The sequence below is a fragment of the Triturus cristatus genome, chromosome 1_1 (assembly GCF_964204655.1).
Source record: "Triturus cristatus chromosome 1_1, aTriCri1.1, whole genome shotgun sequence".
In the NCBI taxonomy this organism is placed as follows: domain Eukaryota; kingdom Metazoa; phylum Chordata; class Amphibia; order Caudata; family Salamandridae; genus Triturus; species Triturus cristatus.
The window spans coordinates 140,948,019-140,967,864 of record NC_140579.1 but is presented as its reverse complement, the minus strand read 5'-3'; the positions used below and the strand labels follow the sequence as shown (position 1 = coordinate 140,967,864).

General features: G+C 48.9%; 1 protein-coding gene across 4 annotated transcripts in view; it reads left to right on the top strand.

Moving 5' to 3' along the window:
- The window catches only part of RGL2 (ral guanine nucleotide dissociation stimulator like 2), a 298,408-nt gene that overhangs the window by 148,744 nt on the left and 129,818 nt on the right, over positions 1–19,846 (top strand). Inside the window, exon 1 of one of the 4 annotated variants that reach the window (XM_085621764.1) lies at positions 8,297–8,384. The exons of the other annotated variants lie outside the window; for them this stretch is intronic. Within the exon in view, the coding sequence (XP_085477890.1) occupies positions 8,331–8,384 (54 nt within the window). The 5' untranslated portion in view covers positions 8,297–8,330. Of the gene's footprint in view, positions 1–8,296; positions 8,385–19,846 lie in introns of those variants that run through there. 4 annotated transcript variants of the gene reach the window in all.

Here is a 19,846-nt window from a genome sequence, read left to right as displayed (position 1 = left end):
CAGAGGGCAATCCAGAAATAACAAGAGAGACAGGGGGTTGGTGTCCTCTGTAGAGAGAGGAGTCCAGGGTGAAAGAGATGGCTCAGAGCAGAGGGGTGGGATCGGGAGAGGGGTAGGGAGGAGTTTTGGGCCACATCCAATTGCATGCTTGTGTACTTTCAGAAAGGGGAGAGCTTCCATAGAATCTGACTTTCATACAATCAGATGTAGGAAAACTTTCACAGATTTTGGTAATTTTGTCCTGTAATGATTTAAAGAGATTTCTGCAAAATTCTAGCGAGATGTGTTTTTTTGCCTGGGCCCATATTTTAAAAAGATTTTACAATAAATAAAATTTCCCGTGATGAGTTGTTGAGCGTTTCCATAGAGTTAGTATTAAAGGTGGAGCGCGTCTTGTGGTTACACTAGGTTTAGGGGTCTTTTGGTCTCCTGATGAGGAGGTGAGTGGATTCGGATCTCAGGCCTTGGTCTACACCAGGGCCTCTAGAGGCTAGGGTAAAGAAAGGGTCATCTCTAGCCATGGTCAGAAATCCAGGGCTTTGCAGTCTGGGTACAAACCAGGACCAGTTATGGCAGCCCCACCATTCACATTTAGAAAAAAACCCTGCTTTATTTTGAAAAATGACACACTTGTTCTGATTGGCCATGGCTATCCGTCATTCCATCAAGCATGAGCACAGAAAGGCGAGTTCTCCCGCCCACCTTGCTTTGCTATAGTCAATAAGAATGGCTAAGGAAACATGTCAGGACCAATCCTTTCAAATATGTTTCCGGAGCGCTCTCATTGGCTCAGGGGTACAAATAGCCAGTGGTTACTGGTGTTTCTGTCCACGGTGGAGTGCAGGGGTGGAAAGATTATGCTGTGGGCTCTTCACAGGGCCCCTGGGAGGATATGATTATGTGGGGTCTAAACAGGACCCAGGGGTAGAAAGGTGATGATGTGGGCTATAAGCAGGGCCATGGAAGTAAAGATGATGATGTGGGCTATAAACAGGATCTAGGGGAGGAAAGGTGAGGATGTGGGCTATAAAAAGGATCTAGGGGAGGACAGATGATGATGTGGGCTATAAACAGGATCTAGGGGAGGAAAGGTGAGGATGTGGGCTATAAGCAGGGCCATGGAAGTAAAGATGATGATGTGGGCTATAAACAGGATCTAGGGGAGGAAAGGTGAGGATGTGGGCTATAAAAAGGATCTAGGGGAGGACAGATGATGATGTGGGCTATAAACAGGGCCTGGGGAGGAAAGGTGATGATGTGGGCTCTAAAGGGGCCATGTTGATGAAAGATGATGATATGGGCTATAGACAGAGCCTGGGTAGGAAAGGTGATGATGTGGACTATAAACGGGGCCCAGGGGAGGACAGGTGATGATGTGGGCTCTAAAGGCTGCCCATGGAAAGTAAGATGATGATATAGGCTATAAACGGGGCCCAGGGGAGGAAATATGTGATATGGGCTATAAACAGGACCTGGAGAGGAAAGGTGATGATGTGGGCTATAAAGGAGCCATGTTGATGAAAGATGATGATGTGGGCTATATAGGAGCCATGTTGATGGAAGATGATGATGTGGGCTATAGATAGGGCCTGGGGAGGAAAGGTGATGATGTGGGCTATAGAGGAGCCATGTTGATGAAAGATGATGATGTGGGCTATAAAGGAGCCATGTTGATGAAAGATGATGATGTGGGCTATAAAGGAGCCATGTTGATGAAAGATGATGATGTGGGCTATAAAGGGGCCATGTTGATGGAAGATGATGATGTGGGCTATAGATAGGGCCTGGGGAGGAAAGGTGATGATGTGGGCTATAGATAGGGCCTGGGGAGGAAAGGTGATGATGTGGGCTATAGAGGGGCCATGTCGAGGAAAGATGATGATGTGGGCTATAGATAGGGCCTGGGGAGGAAAGGTGATGATGTGGGCTATAGAGGGGCCATGTCGAGGAAAGATGATGATGTGGGCTATAGATAGGGCCTGGGGAGGAAAGGTGATGATGTGGGCTATAGAGGAGCCATGTTGATGAAAGATGATGATGTGGGCTATAGATAGGGCCAGGGGAGGTTCAGTTGATGATGTGGGCTATAGACAGGGCCCAGGGGGAGGACAGAGGATGATGTGGGATGTAGACAGGAAACAGGGTAGAAAGATGATGATATGTGCTTGTTTGCGTTCCTTCAATGTGGGCTATAAACAGGATCTTAGGGAGGAAAGATGATGATGTGGACTATAAACGGGGCCATGGGGATGTAAGTTGATGATGAGGGCTAGTCACCCGGTCCAGGGGAGGTTAAGTTGATGATGTGGGCTATAGACAGGTCCTGGGGAGGAAAGGGGATGATGTGGGCTTGGGGTAAGCGATTCTGCAGCAGCTTTCAACGAATTTCTGGATTTGTTCCCTGGCCACATGATCCTTCAGCTGCTGCTCACAGTGTGCAGAGCTCCAGAAAACAAATGGGCGGAGCTGACGCAAAGTTACTGAAGCGCTGCACGAGTGGTGCGCAGCGGTGGACACGTTTCAGCTGCTCACTGCTGTGTTCAAGCAGTAAAGAGTTCGCATTCAGCCCAGACGGTGTAATAGTCTTGGACTTCAGTCTGCAGCAAGAGACACCTCCCTGCTTCATAAATGTAACTCACACAGGGTGGGATCAGTAACCTGTCTTGGTCATAGAAGCAGGCGGTGCGTCCCGGGTGCTGACTTCGCATGGGGGCGCCTGGTTGCGAGTTTATATCATGCTTAGGAGCACCTGCTGCCCCTTTCCTGGCCTCCAAAAGACACACGATTGATGGACGGAATGCAGAACAAATCAAAACATTCACCCCCAGTCAAGAGATCTGGGTTAAATCCATCATTCTTTTGCTCACCCCGCCACCCCAGTTTAGACCTGGCCATATGCAAATCAGTCTTGACCCTGTGCCTCATGGGAACAGTCCAGCCCGAACTGCCAAGCCATGTCCTCCCTGGACCGGAAACAAGCATCCTAGGACCGGTTTCGGGGTTTCACCACTCATCAGCCAGGATAGCTTGATTCCAGTGGCACAGTGGGCCCGGGACCCACGTCTGGGCATACCCGGCACACTTAGGGTGAGGAAGCAAAAGACACACGATTGATGGACGGAATGCAGAACAAATCAAAACATTCACCCCCAGTCAAGAGATCTGGGTTAAATCCATCATTCTTTTGCTCACCCCGCCACCCCAGTTTAGACCTGGCCATATGCAAATCAGTCTTGACCCTGTACCTCATGGGAACAGTCCAGCCCGAACTGCCAAGCCAGGTCCTCCCTGGACCGGAAACAAGCATCCTAGGACCGGTTTCGGGGTTTCACCACTCATCAGCCAGGATAGCTTGATTCCAGTGGCACAGTGGGCCCGGGACCCACGTCTGGGCATACCCGGCACACTTAGGGTGAGGAAGCAAAAGACACACAATTGATGGACGGAATGCCGAACAAATCAAAACATTCACCCCCAGTCAAGAGATCTGAGTTAAATCCATCATTCTTTTGCTGTCTATGGTTGAAATGCGGAGCTTCCGGAGCTCTCGAGAGTGTGAATGTTCTCTTAACTCGACACTGAATACAAGTTCTGGAGGTCTCTGGGATGGCAGAAAAAAGAGATACACCTTTTGTTACTATCCGTGTTCACTTGTAGGCCTGTGTTCTGCAATATTTACATATTTCATATAAACTCATTTGCTCTGGCATGTAAATAGGGCAGTGTAAATAACACGGTGTTCCGTGCTACAATGCAAAACGGAAGCAGAAAATAAATAGTGCCTGGGATCCGGTGAGTGTGTCCAACGCTCTCTTCTAGAGACCTGTGTGTTTGAGATCCCTTTCACGTCATTGTGTGTTCATATGGATATAAAGTGATGCCACTGAAAGGGATGCGTATTTCACAGTTAATCAGATATTGTGTGACTTCATGTGCACACTTGGCCCTTAGAGGGTTCACTCCGGGGCACAAGCGGGCGCACTCAGCAGTTGTGGGGTGCACTCAGCAGTTGTGGGGCACACTCAGCAGTTGTGGGTCACACTCAGCAGTTGTGGGTCACACTCAGCAGTTGTGGCACGCACTCAGCGGTTGTGGGGCGCACTCAGCGGTTGTGGGGCGCACTCAGCGGTTGTGGCACGCACTCAGCGGTTGTGCGGCGCACTCAGCGGTTGTGGCACGCACTCAGCGGTTGTGGCACGCACTCAGCGGTTGTGCGGCGCACTCAGCAGTTGTGGGGGGCTGGAAAGAAACTTTGCTAATCAGCGATTCTTCACTTCTGGTCCGAGGACCCCTCTGTGTCAGTGAAGCCTCCGTCAGCGGGACTGTGACTGTTTTAGCAATTAAAATAAATACATACAAATTAATTAGGTATATACAAATAAAGAAGCAACATTGAAAATGTGAAAACTTTTTGTAAATTTAACTGGGAATTAAACAAAATATTTCAATATTTTAGCATTTGTTTGGTCTGTACCTGTTTTTGTATTTTTGTGTTTTGATCTTTAAATCATGGAAATTGCTTAGACCAGGGGTCCCTGGCTTCCAGTAATGACTTAGTGGGAGTCCCTGGATTCCAGTAATGACTTAGTGGGAGTAATGACTTATTGGGAGTCCCTGGATTCCTGTAATGATGTAGTGGGAGACCCTGGATTTCAGTAATGACTTAGTGGGAGTCCCCGGATTTCAGTAATGACTTAGTCGGAATCCCCGGATTCCAGTAATGACTTAGTAGGAGTCCCCAAATTCCAGTAATGACTTAGTGGGAGTCCCTGGATTTCAGTAATGACTTAGTGGGAGTCCCTGGATTTCAGTAATGACTTAGTGGGAGTCCCTGGATTCCAGTAATGACTTAATGGGAGTCCCTTTAGTGGGAGTCTCTGGATTTCAGTAATGACTTAGTGGGAGTCCTTGGATTTCCGTAATGACTTAGTGGGAGTCCCTGGATTCCAGTAATGACTTAGTGGGAGTCCCTGGATTCCAGTAATGACTTAGTGGGAGTAATGACTTATTGGGAGTCCCTGGATTCCTGTAATGATGTAGTGGGAGACCCTGGCTTCCAGTAATGACTTAGTGGGAGTCCCTGGATTCCAGTAATGACTTAGTGGGAGTAATGACTTATTGGGAGTCCCTGGATTCCTGTAATGATGTAGTGGGAGACCCTGGATTTCAGTAATGACTTAGTGGGAGTCCCCGGATTTCAGTAATGACTTAGTCGGAATCCCCGGATTCCAGTAATGACTTAGTAGGAGTCCCCAAATTCCAGTAATGACTTAGTGGGAGTCCCTGGATTTCAGTAATGACTTAGTGGGAGTCCCTGGATTTCAGTAATGACTTAGTGGGAGTCCCTGGATTCCAGTAATGACTTAATGGGAGTCCCTTTAGTGGGAGTCTCTGGATTTCAGTAATGACTTAGTGGGAGTCCTTGGATTTCCGTAATGACTTAGTGGGAGTCCCTGGATTCCAGTAATGACTTAGTGGGAGTCCCTGGATTTCAGTAATGACTTGGTGGGAGTCCCTGGATTTCAGTAATGACTTAGTGGGAGTCCCTGGATTCCAGTAATGACTTAGTGGGAGCCCCTGGATTCCAGTAATGACTTAGTGGGAGTCCCTGGATTTCAGTAATGATTTAGTGGGGGCCCCCGGATTCCAGTGATTTAGTGGGGGTCCCTGGGTTCCAGTAATGATTCAGTGGGGGTCCCTGGGCTCCAGTAATGATTCAGTGAGGGTCCCCGGATTCCAGTAATGATTCAGTGGGGTCTCCGGATTCCAGTAATGATTCAGGGGGGTCCCTGGGCTCCAGTGATGATTCTGGGGGGTCTCCAGATTTCAGTAATGATTCAGTGGGGTCCCCGGAAATTTCAGTAATGATTCAGTGGGGTCCCCGGATTCCAGTAATAATTCAGTGGGGGTCCCTGGGCTCCAGCGATAATTCAGGGGGTCCCCGGATTCCAGTAATGATTCAGTAGGGGTCCCTGGCCTCCTGCGATGATTCAGGGCGTTCCCCGGTTTCCAGTAATGATTCAGGGGGGGGTCCCTGGGCTCCAGTGATGATTCTGGGGGGTCCCTGGATTCCAGTAATGATTCAGTGGGGGTCCCAGGATTCCAGTAATGATTCCAGGAGGTCCATAGCAGTCAAAAGGTTAAGAACTGCTGGCCCAGGTGACCTGCTTTTGTCAGACTTCTGAATCCTTCTAAAACAGTAAACCCTGGTCCCAAGAGGGTAGATCTGTAAAGTGAGATCAGCTCCGAGGGTTCAAAAGTGCCTGTTTGTGGTGACCGTGGCCCTGCCTTTAAGCACTAATCCTTTAAGCCTCTTAAGCACAAATCACAGGTTGCCGATGTAGCCCCCCCTTCCACCCCTTGCACAATGTCACTTGTGAGTACGCTGCAGGGCTTCCCTCTCACCCAACTCTCCCGAATCTGCCCACCTGGGAACTCAAGGCCCACAGGAGGAGCCTGGAAAGGCTGGTCCTGGCTCACTGTGGCCACCTGAGATCCTACAGGACACAACCTGCTGTCTAACATTCCCTCTCGGTAGGAGTGAGCGTATGTTCCTGACTCACTCTATCCGTATGAGATCCTACAGGACGCAACCTGTAGTCTAACATTTCCTCGTTGTAGAGAGGAGCGTGTGTTCATGGCTCCCTTCAAAGCAGTGCTTAATTTGTAAAGGAAAAAAGTGCCAGGGCTCACGTCAGGGGCTTACTGCAGCTTGCACGAAACATTGCCATGCTGCTGGTAATAGTGACAACACAACTACTAACCATCACACTCCTACAAGTGTGACAATTCAGACTATTCCAGGCCTCCAAGGCTATAAGAAAGGTAATTGTCATTTTTAGGTCTCGCCTGACCCAGCGCTTGCGCGGGTCTGGCGAGAGTTTAAGTAAGGGCTTCAAAAAATGGTACCGCCGACCACAGCTTGCAGTGCATGTGCGCGGGCGCGCGCAGGCGCGCGCTTGAGCAGAGGCGCCATATGGCGTGATTACTGCTGCGCCCGCACTACTCGTGCACATGCACTGCAAGCTGTGGCCGGCGGTAGCATTTTTCCCCCGCGATCACTTCGCGGTTAACTTCCTTGTTGTTTCTTGTTTCATCTTATTTAAGAAAAGGCTGAAGATTCTTGCCATCTGATGCTGTCGGACCTCACATTCTTCAGGGGCAGTATTCGTACCCATTGGTAAATATCACACTTGTTCAAACAGACGCAACAGGTGCACACTTGTACACAAGCTCACAAACAGAAACATGCACAAACACATCCACCGACAATCATGAGCACAATAAAGTACAATCCAAAACTTACACAGGCACACACTACCACACATACCAGTCCATATCCAGTTCCAGAGTTCCCGGAGAAACTCGCCAGGCTCTTTAGAGCAGCTGGGGAAGCTAACACACGTGTGTGTGTGTGTGTGTGTGTGTGTGTGTGTGTGTGTGTATAGAGGCCCCCTCGTGCTGTTCAATGGATTAACCTATGCTCTATAGTGCCGAAAGAGGGTACATTTACATCAGCGTTGACTCTTTCTATTACATCCAGAAGCAGGCGCGCACAGGGCTTCAGCATCATGCCACCCAACCTCACTCGCCCCAACCCCCCCCCCCCCCCCCCTCCTCCCGCCGTCGTTTGTGTCAGCCCGGCTGAGTCCGCTTCCCGGGCACACACGCAGCCGCACCCGAGTACTTCACCCCCCGAAATTTGGCTCCGGTTGCGCCTCTGTCCAGAAGGGCTTTGTGTGTCTGTGCGTGCATATCCAGAGTTCATCGAGTGCCCGCTCGTCTGCGTCTTGTCCTGCAAAGCTTGTGGGAGGGAAGTCAGGGAACCGTACTACAGCTATGCCTGCTTGTCTTTGACCTGGAGGCCCCTTGTCACGCGTGTCTCGTTATCTGTCCTGCTCATGATGGTGCCTGCCTCAAATTGTACTGCTTGTGAGGTACACCAGGAGGGCTCCCCATGGCTAAGACTGAGCCTGGTGTGTCCATGAATTACTTCCCTTTGTGGGTAACCGTTTCTGCTGTGCTTCGAGGGCGATCATGGGATAGATTGATGTGTGACGCGGCCAGCACTGCCAACTTTCCCAGGTCTGTGTGTGATGCGCTTCTCCAGGCCAGGTTTTTCCTTTTAATTCTGGGACGTGTAGTCTTGTTTATTCTATTATACAAGAGACTACAAGCCCCAGAATTCAAAGCGAAAACCTGCACCGGTGCAGCACACCACGCATGGACTTAGGAAACTTGCCAGCTGTCCACACCTTGTAAGCCTATCGCATGGCGGGGAAAGGACCGGAGTGGAGTGGAGTGCTGTGTGACTGGAGTGAGTGGAAAGAATGCTGCACCCTGCTCCGCACGGCCACGCCCGGGAGAAATGTATGCCTTCCCGGGTGAGTCTTTCCGGTTCACATCTCAAGGTTCGACGTATGTGTGAGACCGTACTAAAGAGCACGAACAGGGTGTATGGACACAGGGATACCATTGCGAGGCCCCCAAAACGTTGAATTGTTGGGTCAAAATTCAGTTTGGTTTGAATTAATATATGTTAAATCTTTGGCGAGTTCACAGCAGAAAACCCACCAACACTGAAGTAAGGGCCAACAATACACAACTTGTGTTTACACAGCAATGCGTGTCACAGCCACGCACGCGCTCACACACAAAGGTGCTTGCATGCCACGCACACAATTTCCAGTTTATGTTTTTTACTACCGTCATATTTCAGACAGGAGGCGAAAGAATTTCTTTGCCTCCCTCTTAGTGTTAAAGACGTGAGGGTTCACTGAGCCAGCCATTCACCGGTCATTAATGTATGATAGTAACCGGTGTCGAATGTATTATTCCCATGCATCCCGATATTCAGAGCCTGCCCGGGATGCAATTTAACCCCTTCCTGGCATGCTCTACTTAGGAAGGGATTCAGTAAATGGCATTTTAATGGGCGTGTGCAAGAGAGTGTGAGGGGATTTTGCACTTTAGGTTAATAAGTTTGACTGATTCCTATGTGTTTTGTTTTGGCCCATTAGAAAGGTTGCCCTTTTACTGAATATATTTTCCGCCGAGCAGAATATTCTCGAGAAATAGAATTTCTTTAAAAATGCATTTATTTAATATACAAGGGTAAAAAGGAATGCGCAGAAACTTTGTTGACAGATGCAGCTTGCCCTTCGTGAGTACGTGGCGTACTTTGCAAGTCAATAGCCTCCCCTCAGTGGCGCAATAAATGATGCTTTAATACACGTTCACTACCTTTTGGTGGGGTTGTATTGGGTGGGCCCCACAACACTTCTCCTTATACATGGTGTAGATATCCGAAGTTCACTCACATATGTCACATCCATGTTATTGATCATTCCGATAATTGCATGGTACAATTATGGGACTAAGTATGGTGATTTGTGGGCTTGGGGGTGAGATGGGGCCTCCAACAGAGCAGCCGGAAGGAAAAGTGATCTTTCCACAACCCTTCATTCTTTTTACTGAGTGCCAGCGTCAAGAGCCTATGTCTATCTGTCTCATGTAGAGCAAAAATCTAAATATTATTTTGGCATTTTCTCTACCCCAAAAAAAGTTAGAGGCCTTTATATGGACTCTGGCACCCCCTTATGTCGGTACCCTAAGGCGCCTGCCTAGTATCACCTTCACATAGTACCAACCCTGCTATTTGTTAGTGTGACACAGCTGAATCCCAGAGGTGGGAAGTCGTGAGATTGTAATGTGCAAAACAATTTTAGGATTGTAATCAATAAGCCCTGTGCGTCACTTTTGCGCCGCCGTTGCGTCACTTTTGTGACGCAACGGCGGCGCAAAGCCAGCGCCATGCTGCGGCAGATTTACAACGTGACGCATCTAGGGAGATGCGTCACATTGTAAAGCTTGCGCCACATGAGGGCGTACCTTCACAGGAGGGGGCGTTCCGGCGCAGGAACGCCTCCAAAAAGTGGCTGAGTGAAATCTACAAGATTTCACTCAGTCACTTTTCTGGCAGAGCTGCGTCAAATCCCTGCGCCTGCTTGAAGCAGGCGTAAGGATTGACGCAGCATTGTACCGATAGGGCACCCCCGAGCCTTGCTGGAGCTGCGTCGCGCTTGCGATGCAACTCCAGCAATGCGCCGCCCTTCCGCCATCAGATGCGTCAGGCATCTGTTTATCCTTGCGCCACGATGAGCTGCATTGTAAATGCGGCACATCTATTGTGGCACAAGGGTAAACTTGCGTGACGCATCTTCCCTGGCGCATCCATGATGATTTGCAGGGATGCGCCAGGGAACATAAATCTGCCCCAAAGTGTTTAACAAAATCACGCATTTGCAACTGAAAAAGTGTATTTTGATGCACAAAACCCCTTTTGCAAGTCAGAAAATGGTTTATGCGACTCGTTTCGAGTCCCAATTAGGAGGGCAGCTGAAGGCGCCATTCGCTGCTGGTTACAAGCTGCTCTTGCAGATATCAGTGGGTTCAATTGCGGTCACAAACCATTGATGAGACACCAAGACCTTAGACTGGGTGGTTTCTGGTTCTCAAAGGGAAAACTACCTCCGAGTGAAGGTTTCTCCTTTCATGAATTGTGTTGGGTGACCTCAAGGGAGTAGGCTGTCGTCCAAGGAACCACTGCATATTTCCACCCCTCTTTCCCAGATATCCTTCAAATCAAAAACTTTTTTGAACAAGCATTGGCATAGCCAATAGGTCTCACCTTTGGGACCTTATAAGTGTTTAGCCATGCAACAGTTGAAGTTGTGGCACCAAGGATATTGTGCTGCATAACTATTTACTTATAAGGCCCTAAAAGCGAGACCTCTTGGCTATGCCAATGCTTTTTAACATATATTGCCTTAATAATCAACTGTTGTAGTCATCTCTAATTTAGCCAGACAGTACCACCTTGTGGCAGACTGTCACAAGCACCGGTGTTCACAATTAAGTTCTGGTGCTGAGCACCGGAAACCACTAGCTCAAATTAAGCACCTGACCCAGGAAATGGCAAGGTGAAGCTCCCTAGCTTCAAAGGGGCCCAGTGTCTCCTCTAGCTGACACCCAAAAGTCTGGCACACTACAAGGGATTCTTGAATGTCCATTAGGGGCCCTGAAATTCACATCTGCTGTCTGTACTCTCTCCAACTCTCCATCTGAGGCTCTACTTGGACATAGCAAATCCATGTGGCTGTGGCTTCATGCATCAACACAAAAAGTGGCTCTAATAAACTGGATTATTATTTGGGCTTGGTGACTCAGCCACTCCAAGAAATAAATACAGCCCTTATCAGTGTGACTAAATTAACCCGACCACAACTTCCTGGCAGCCATGGCCTAGAGCAAAGAGGGCAATGTGTAAAGTATTTATGCAGTACTGAAACTGTAAAAAAGTCAAAAAGCAAAACAATAAAAAATCCCAAACTGAATTACAAAAAGACAGTAAAATATATCAAAGAAAATCACACCCCAGTGACAAAAACATACTAAAATAAACCGGAGATTCAAATTTTTAAAGCTAAAGTAGAAATAGCGCCCAGAAGGACAAAGCACCACTGATGATCAATGATCGCAGTAGAATGGGACTTAGGCTTGATGTCAGGCTGGCCAAAATGGAGTGCGGGATGGATTTATTAAACAGGTTTGTCCTGGTCAAAGATTTGACCTTCTGACTAAGGGCCAGATGGACATAAATCTAGAATTCCGATTCCCTAATTGCGATAAATCGCAATTCCTAATGTAAGAAATCTCACATATTTGAAATAGCAATTCTAGTGGGTCACACATCGACCTACCTCATGAATATTAAAGAGGCAGGTCACGATTTGCGAACTATTAGGAATCGCAGTCATCAGATTGGCGGTGGCCTGCTGAGGTTAGCATAACACCATGTCTGTGATTGCTTTTTAGGTCAAAGCATACCAGACAGCGCACCTTTCTGGCTTGCTAACAACATCTTGGGGACATTGGAAAAGGCTTCCCCGGGAATGCATTCCACCCATTGCTTACCTTTGTCTTAGTGGTTTATAACTCACATTTGCTTGCTTTCTATTTGCTGGCTCTGTATGTTTTAGGCTGTTCAGCTTGAGTTTGTCCCTTTTGTTGCCTAAACCCTATTTACTATATTCTTCCACCACTTCTAGATTTCTTCCAACAGGCCTTTAAATTTTGTTATTACCTTGTCACATTTGCTGTGCATTCAGAGACAGAGGTCAAATGTCAGGCTCCATCTTCCAGGGAGCTTGGTGTTTACTTTTCTTTCTCTGACTTCAAATTGAGAGTTTTTATGTGACAATCATGCTGGCTACTGGGGTTGTGCTTGACAAAGGCCGTAAGATGATGTTATTAGGTCCAGCCTAGGCAGCGCCTGCGCTGTCTCTTCGAGACATGCTGTATTCACTCTGAGCTTACAGCCCGCTCACTGGCTTTTTATTTGTTACTTGGACAGTTCTTGAAAAAGGCTTGCCTGCTAGTGGGTAATCTTTCTTCTTTGTCCCTCCTTGTGTTCATTTGTTTTGGAGCAGGAAATAACTACTGGGTTTGTTCAAATTTAGTCCTTATCTGTTCATTTTGTGCACTATTTGTTTGGTTAGTTTCCTGCTCGTGTTCCAAACACCGCTTGTTTTGGTTTGTTTCCTGCTTGTGTTCTGAACTTCGCTTGCTCTCTAATTGCCTGATGACAGCTTTCTTTTCCTACCGGTGCTATATTTTTTAAAAATACCTTCCTGCTTGTTTTCTAAGTTGGGCTCCATATTTTGTACTCCATCAGTGTACGCTTTTTCCGTCAAGAGCATTCTGACTCCGACATCTGGTCCATATTTGTAAAAGGCCCTGCTCTGGATCTGCCTGCCGTCCCCCTTAAAATCGCACAGAGGCACTGATAAATGGCTGTGTGTCTATTTTGTAAATAGCTGTGTTGCCATTGAACTTGCATATACCTTGATGTAATAACGCAGGGTTACTATTAACGTAGATACGGTTGAGACACCGAAGCTGAGCTAGCTTTTACAATCGCTCCCCTATTTCGCACATTGCAGTTCAAACCTGCTCTTGGGGCTTACATTCTTATGTAAACTTGCAGCCAGATCTCGTGAATAGCAAATCCTTGAGAGGGCAGTATTAACAAAGGGACGCACACAGGACTCGGACCCCTTCCCCCGTTTTGCTCACCCCCCCACCCATTGAATGCTTGGTAAGCAACCATATTATTAAACTTTATTGCAAGTAAATCAAGTACTAGCTCTAACAAAAGTCACATGTTTGTTTAATAGCGCCAAAGGATATATATTCCTGCGAATGTTTTTAGAATTGCCCTGTCCTGTTTGTGTTATACTGTATGCGTGGAACACCAAATTTATTTGACATTTTTAAGATACCACTTACTAAATGAATCCATATTTCAAATGTAGCCTTCATCAGTGAAAACATTCTTGCAAAGTTGTTGCTATGCACTGGAGTGTGCAGGTAGATATCGTACTTTAGTAGTGAACAGAATACAAGATGGATACCCAAAGGTTTTCGAAGGGTGGGCAGGTTAGCGTGCCGCTTTCCATTCATAGCCGTCCCTCCGAGGCAGGACCGCCTTCTCTTCGGGCTTTACAGTCATTTGAAGAATATTCCTGGCTGTGAGTGGGTGCTATGGCGAAGAGTGGCCAGGTGTTAAGGAAGATGATCACCGGCTGCGGTGTGTCCTTGCCCTGACATAGGCCCCTTACAGCCACCTCGCGGTGCGGCGTTGGTGTTGTGTGTTGTCTGTGGATAGGAGGTATGTTCCGTTTTGAAGAACGAAGTACTCTTGTGTGCTTACTACATTTCTTTAGAGTTTCCGATTGATTCCTTGTGATTCAGTATCTGAGTTGGGTATGGAATCAGTGTTGTGTCTAATGTGCTTTATGGCTGCTATTTGCGCTCTAATGGAACAGTTGTGTGCACCTCAGCTTCAAAGTCACAACGACTTCCTCACGGCTTGTACACACAAATGCAGCTGCAGTAATCGTGCATACCATTGTACTCTGTTGTCAGTTTGTGGAAACCCAGTTATATGGAATAGCGGAGCTGTGTTGGATGGGTGTGGAGGGTGGTGTTTATCGCTAGTAGGGGAGTGCTGTTGTGAACCAGGTGATACCTAGCTATAAAGGGATATCTGCACAGTGTTGAATGGTCTGTGGGTGTTCAGTCTGTGTTCCTTCCTTCTGCTCATCTTTAGGGTTGAGTGTGCGAGTGCATGCGCTAGCGAAACACTGTTGTATACAGTAAAGGGCTTGGAGCCCGCCCATGCGTACCATTTGTCTGCTTCTGCCTCAATCTTCTCTGAAGCCATTTTAATTTGTCAGTGCACCTGAAAGATCACTTCCGCCGCTTGCTATGGAGCAGAGAACAAGCACAGATTGATTCAATGTAATCAGTGCCCGTCCGCTGCTCCCGACGCAATTCAGGTGCTATTTTTGTTTTGTGGCCAGCTGAATCGCCACTTCCGACACTTGTTTGTTATGTTCAGTTGTAGTTGTAGCATCCCATTACAGTGCCCTCTAGTACCTGTTTTGCTTGTCTCAAGCTTTGAGAAGTATAAAAAAATGTAAAAACATGTAAATAATTTTTTACTGCTGTCAATAAACGTTTGACCGTAAATTATGATACTATATATGTATGCAATAAAACTACAAGGCGAAATAAAAACCTGAGTCACATATAAAAAAAGAGTCTATTTTATCTGCATGGATTTACTCACACACAATGCAATCAACTGCCCTGCAATGGACGCCAACATACTTCTCTGCACAACTGTGCTTTATACAACTTCACCCAACATCACTGTACATACAAGAGGCGGTTTCTTTATGGGGCGCGGGGGCGTTGCCCCCCCCCCTGTTTGTTTGCCATGATATTAATATTTAATAATAAAAGAAGATTCCATTTTTCTTTTTAATGCCTCAGTAGGCGACATGACCTGGGTAAAGAAGTTACATGCGTGCGTGGGGGAGGGGGAGCCTCCGCTCCGCTCCGAGCCTGCCTGCTTGATTGGTAGGTGCCGAGCCTCCTTGGGGTGAAGTGCACGTGTCGCTCTGGATGAGTGCCTAGCTCCGATAAGCCTGACATGCGCACTTAAGCCGTGGCCAGGCTCTGCAATGTAGGAGCCTGGGGGATTGTTGCCACAGCCCCCAAGGCTCCAAATGAGCGTTGGTAGCCCTTGACCCAGCCAATCCTCATGCTGCTGAAGTCGTAGGGGTGGGACCGGGCCAGGGACGGAGGTGAGTTAATTGATAACTTAACTTGCTTGTACCGCGCAAGCACGACTGGAGTGGAGCCTAATCGGTGCTGAGGGTGGGACTGGACTGACGGTGACGAGCCCGGAGACCAGGCAGGTAGGACAGTAGGACGATGTACCTTGTTGCTATGTGAATAATTGTAGCAGTTCTAAGTAGATAGGCTTCAGTGTGCTTTTTCTGGGGCTGGAGGACAGGCCTGTGATGGTGTAGTAGGCATTGTGTGGGCCGATTGTTACCCTGTCTATTCTCTTTACGGGAGTGCGGTAGCCCGGACCAAATTGTGTGAGTACTGCCCCAAACTGCGCGCACAACCAATAGTTCCTGCGTGAGTGTTATGTGTGACAAGGCAATCTCCCCCCTCCAACACCGATTTGTAGCCACAGCACTTTGCATGGGGGATTTTTGAGCCCATGCCTATAGTGTTAGAAGCGAAACTACCTGTCCCAGAATGCAAGAGTCTGCCGGTTAAAAAGCGAGGACAGGGAAAAGGTGTCTTTGTGATACCAGTCTCCTTGGCAGCTATGACAGCATCATTCTTTCAGGGAAACTGAAAGAATTATGGACAGGGCAATTCTGTGGCCTGCTCCAGCTGGTCATCCTTAGAAGTCGATACTGTATGTAGGCTAGAGGTGCGATTCCCAACAGACTGGGTGGTGGTCTGTGGCAGAGCCTGTCAAATGGAAATAGAAGTGAGCCTCCGGTAACAGCTCTGCCAAAAGAGAATTTCACTAACAAATGAATTCCCAAAATGTCTTCCTCGTTTTAATCCAATGTATTGCTTCCAGATCTCAATTCTTAATCAATTTATGTCCATGTGTGATTCGAATATTTAAATCCATGTTTATCGAATGCCTATCCAGGCCTTTCAGGACAACACGTGGGGATTCACCCCTTAGTTGTTGAACCCCATGTATTTCGGGGCGCATGTGCCCTTCCTCAGGGGTAGCTGTTCCCTTGAATCTGCTGGCATGTCTCTAGTTAGGCTCTGTCTCTAGCGCTGGGAGGCCTTTGGTAGCTATGCGCTTTACAAGTGTATATTCATTCATTCATTCATTCAAATGAAGAGCTAGAAATAAAAGTACAAACTTGTATGTATTTCTCCTGCCCCGTTGGCAGTGCATCGGAAGAAAGCTGACACAGCAGGTCTGTAAGGGGCCTGTGCCTGCTGCCTTGAGCATGCATTTCATAACCACAACACATCATAACTCTTTCTTGGCACACCAGCGCAGTGTTTTACTCTGAATCAGCAACTCATATATGGTGCGTAGAGCTCGGTACACATCGGCTGCTGGCTTCATGCACACAGGAGTAACCGTCAGTTGTTGTAACAGTGTGTTTCCCTCTATAGTTATGTCAATACCAATACCCAGTAGCAAAATGAATTTTATACGATTTGAGTGACTCACTTGCTTAGTTTGTTTACAGAGTGTTAAGCAAGTTAAGGTAAGTAATGTTTATTGACATGCGGGATGATCAAATGTCCTCTGCGAGAAACGCTTCCTGGCTACCGTGGCAACTGGATGAGACGTACAGAGCCTTGTCGGGTGCCCTGCAGCCTTTTAATGTTTGTCCCTGCTGTACAGAGCCTTGTCGGGCGCCCTGCAGCCTTTAATGTTTGTCCCTGCTGTACAGAGCCTTGTTGGGCGCCCTGCAGCCTTTTAATGTTTGTCCCCTGCTGTACAGTGGCTTGTCGGGTGCCCTGCAGCCTGTTAATGTTTGTCCCCTGCTGTACACAGCCTTGTCCGGTGCCCTGCAGCCTTTTAATGTTTGTCCCCTGCTGTACAGTGCCTTGTCGGGCGCCCTGCAGCCTGTTCATGTTTGTCCCCTGCTGTACAGTGCCTTGTCGGGTGCCCTGCAGCCTGTTAATGTTTGTCCCCTGCTGTACAGTGCCTTGTCGGGCGCCCTGCAGCCTGTTAATGTTTGTCCCTGCTGTACAGTGCCTTGTCGGGTGCCCTGCAGCCTTTTAATGTTTGTCCCCTGCTGTACAGTGCCTTGTCGGGTGCCCTGCAGCCTGTTAATGTTTGTCCCTGCTGTACAGTGCCTTGTCGGGTGCCCTGCAGCCTGTTAATGTTTGTCCCTGCTGTACAGTGCCTTGTCGGGTGCCCTGCAGCCTTTTAATGTTTGTCCCCTGCTGTACAGTGCCTTGTCGGGTGCCCTGCAGCCTTTTAATGTTTGTCCCTGCTGTACAGTGCCTTGTCGGGTGCCCTGCAGCCTGTTAATGTTTGTCCCCTGCTGTACAGAGCCTTGTCGGGCGCCCTGCAGCCTTTTAATGTTTGTCCCCTGCTGTACAGTGCCTTGTCGGGTGCCCTGCAGCCTTTTAATGTTTGTCCCTGCTGTACAGTGCCTTGTCGGGTGCCCTGCAGCCTGTTAATGTTTGTCCCTGCTGTACAGTGCCTTGTCGGGTGCCCTGCAGCCTTTTAATGTTTGTCCTGCTGTACAGTGCCTTGTCGGATGCCCTGCAGCCTGTTAATGTTTGTCCCTGCTGTACAGAGCCTTGTCGGGTGCCCTGCAGCCTGTTAATGTTTGTCCCCTGCTGTACAGAGCCTTGTCGGGCGCCCTGCAGCCTTTTAATGTTTGTCCCCTGCTGTACACAGCCTTGTCCGGTGCCCTGCAGCCTGTTAATGTTTGTCCCCTGCTGTACACAGCCTTGTCCGGTGCCCTGCAGCCTTTTAATGTTTGTCCCCTGCTGTACAGTGCCTTGTCGGGTGCCCTGCAGCCTTTTAATGTTTGTCCCCTGCTGTACAGTGCCTTGTCGGGTGCCCTGCAGCCTGTTAATGTTTGTCCCTGCTGTACAGTGCCTTGTCGGGTGCCCTGCAGCCTGTTCATGTTTGTCCCTGCTGTACAGTGCCTTGTCGGGTGCCCTACAGCCTGTTAATGTTTGTCCCCTGCTGTACAGTGCCTTGTCGGGTGCCCTGCAGCCTGTTAATGTTTGTCCCTGCTGTACAGTGCCTTGTCGGGTGCCCTGCAGCCTGTTCATGTTTGTCCCTGCTGTACAGTGCCTTGTCGGGTGCCCTGCAGCCTGTTCATGTTTGTCCCCTGCTGTACAGAGCCTTGTCGGGCGCCCTGCAGCCTGTTAATGTTTGTCCCTGCTGTACAGTGCCTTGTCGGGTGCCCTGCAGCCTTTTAATGTTTGTCCCCTGCTGTACAGTGCCTTGTCGGGCGCCCTGCAGCCTGTTAATGTTTGTCCCTGCTGTACAGAGCCTTGTCGGGCGCCCTGCAGCCTTTTAATGTTTGTCCCCTGCTGTACAGTGCCTTGTCGGATGCCCTGCAGCCTTTTAATGTTTGTCCCCTGCTGTACAGTGCCTTGTCGGGTGCCCTGCAGCCTGTTAATGTTTGTCCCTGCTGTACAGAGCCTTGTCGGGTGCCCTGCAGCCTTTTAATGTTTGTCCCCTGCTGTACAGTGCCTTGTCGGATGCCCTGCAGCCTGTTAATGTTTGTCCCTGCTGTACAGTGCCTTGTCGGGTGCCCTGCAGCCTGTTCATGTTTGTCCCTGCTGTACAGTGCCTTGTCGGGTGCCCTGCAGCCTGTTCATGTTTGTCCCCTGCTGTACAGAGCCTTGTCGGGCGCCCTGCAGCCTGTTAATGTTTGTCCCCTGCTGTACAGTGCCTTGTCGGGCGCCCTGCAGCCTTTTAATGTTTGTTCCCTGCTGTACAGTGCCTTGTCGGGCGCCCTGCAGCCTTTTAATGTTTGTCCCCTGCTGTACAGTGCCTTGTCGGATGCCCTGCAGCCTGTTAATGTTTGTCCCTGCTGTACAGAGCCTTGTCGGGTGCCCTGCAGCCTTTTAATGTTTGTCCCTGCTGTACAGAGCCTTGTCGGGCGCCCTGCAGCCTTTTAATGTTTGTCCCCTGCTGTACAGAGCCTTGTCGGGCGCCCTGCAGCCTTTTAATGTTTATCCCTGCTGTACAGTGCCTTGTCGGGTGCCCTGCAGCCTGTTAATGTTTGTCCCCTGCTGTACACAGCCTTGTCCGGTGCCCTGCAGCCTTTTAATGTTTGTCCCCTGCTGTACACAGCCTTGTCGGGTGCCCTGCAGCCTTTTAATGTTTGTCCCCTGCTGTACAGTGCCTTGTCGGGTGCCCTACAGCCTGTTAATGTTTGTCCCTGCTGTACAGAGCCTTGTCGGGTGCCCTGCAGCCTGTTAATGTTTGTCCCTGCTGTACAGAGCCTTGTCGGGCGCCCTGCAGCCTTTTAATGTTTGTCCCCTGCTGTACAGTGCCTTGTCGGGTGCCCTGCAGCCTTTTAATGTTTGTCCCTGCTGTACAGTGCCTTGTCGGATGCCCTGCAGCCTTTTCATGTTTGTCCCCTGCTGTACAGTGCCTTGTCGGATGCCCTGCAGCCTGTTAATGTTTGTCCCTGCTGTACAGAGCCTTGTCGGGTGCCCTGCAGCCTTTTAATGTTTGTCCCCTGCTGTACAGTGCCTTGTCGGATGCCCTGCAGCCTGTTAATGTTTGTCCCTGCTGTACAGTGCCTTGTCGGGTGCCCTGCAGCCTGTTCATGTTTGTCCCTGCTGTACAGTGCCTTGTCGGGTGCCCTGCAGCCTGTTCATGTTTGTCCCCTGCTGTACAGAGCCTTGTCGGGCGCCCTGCAGCCTGTTAATGTTTGTCCCCTGCTGTACA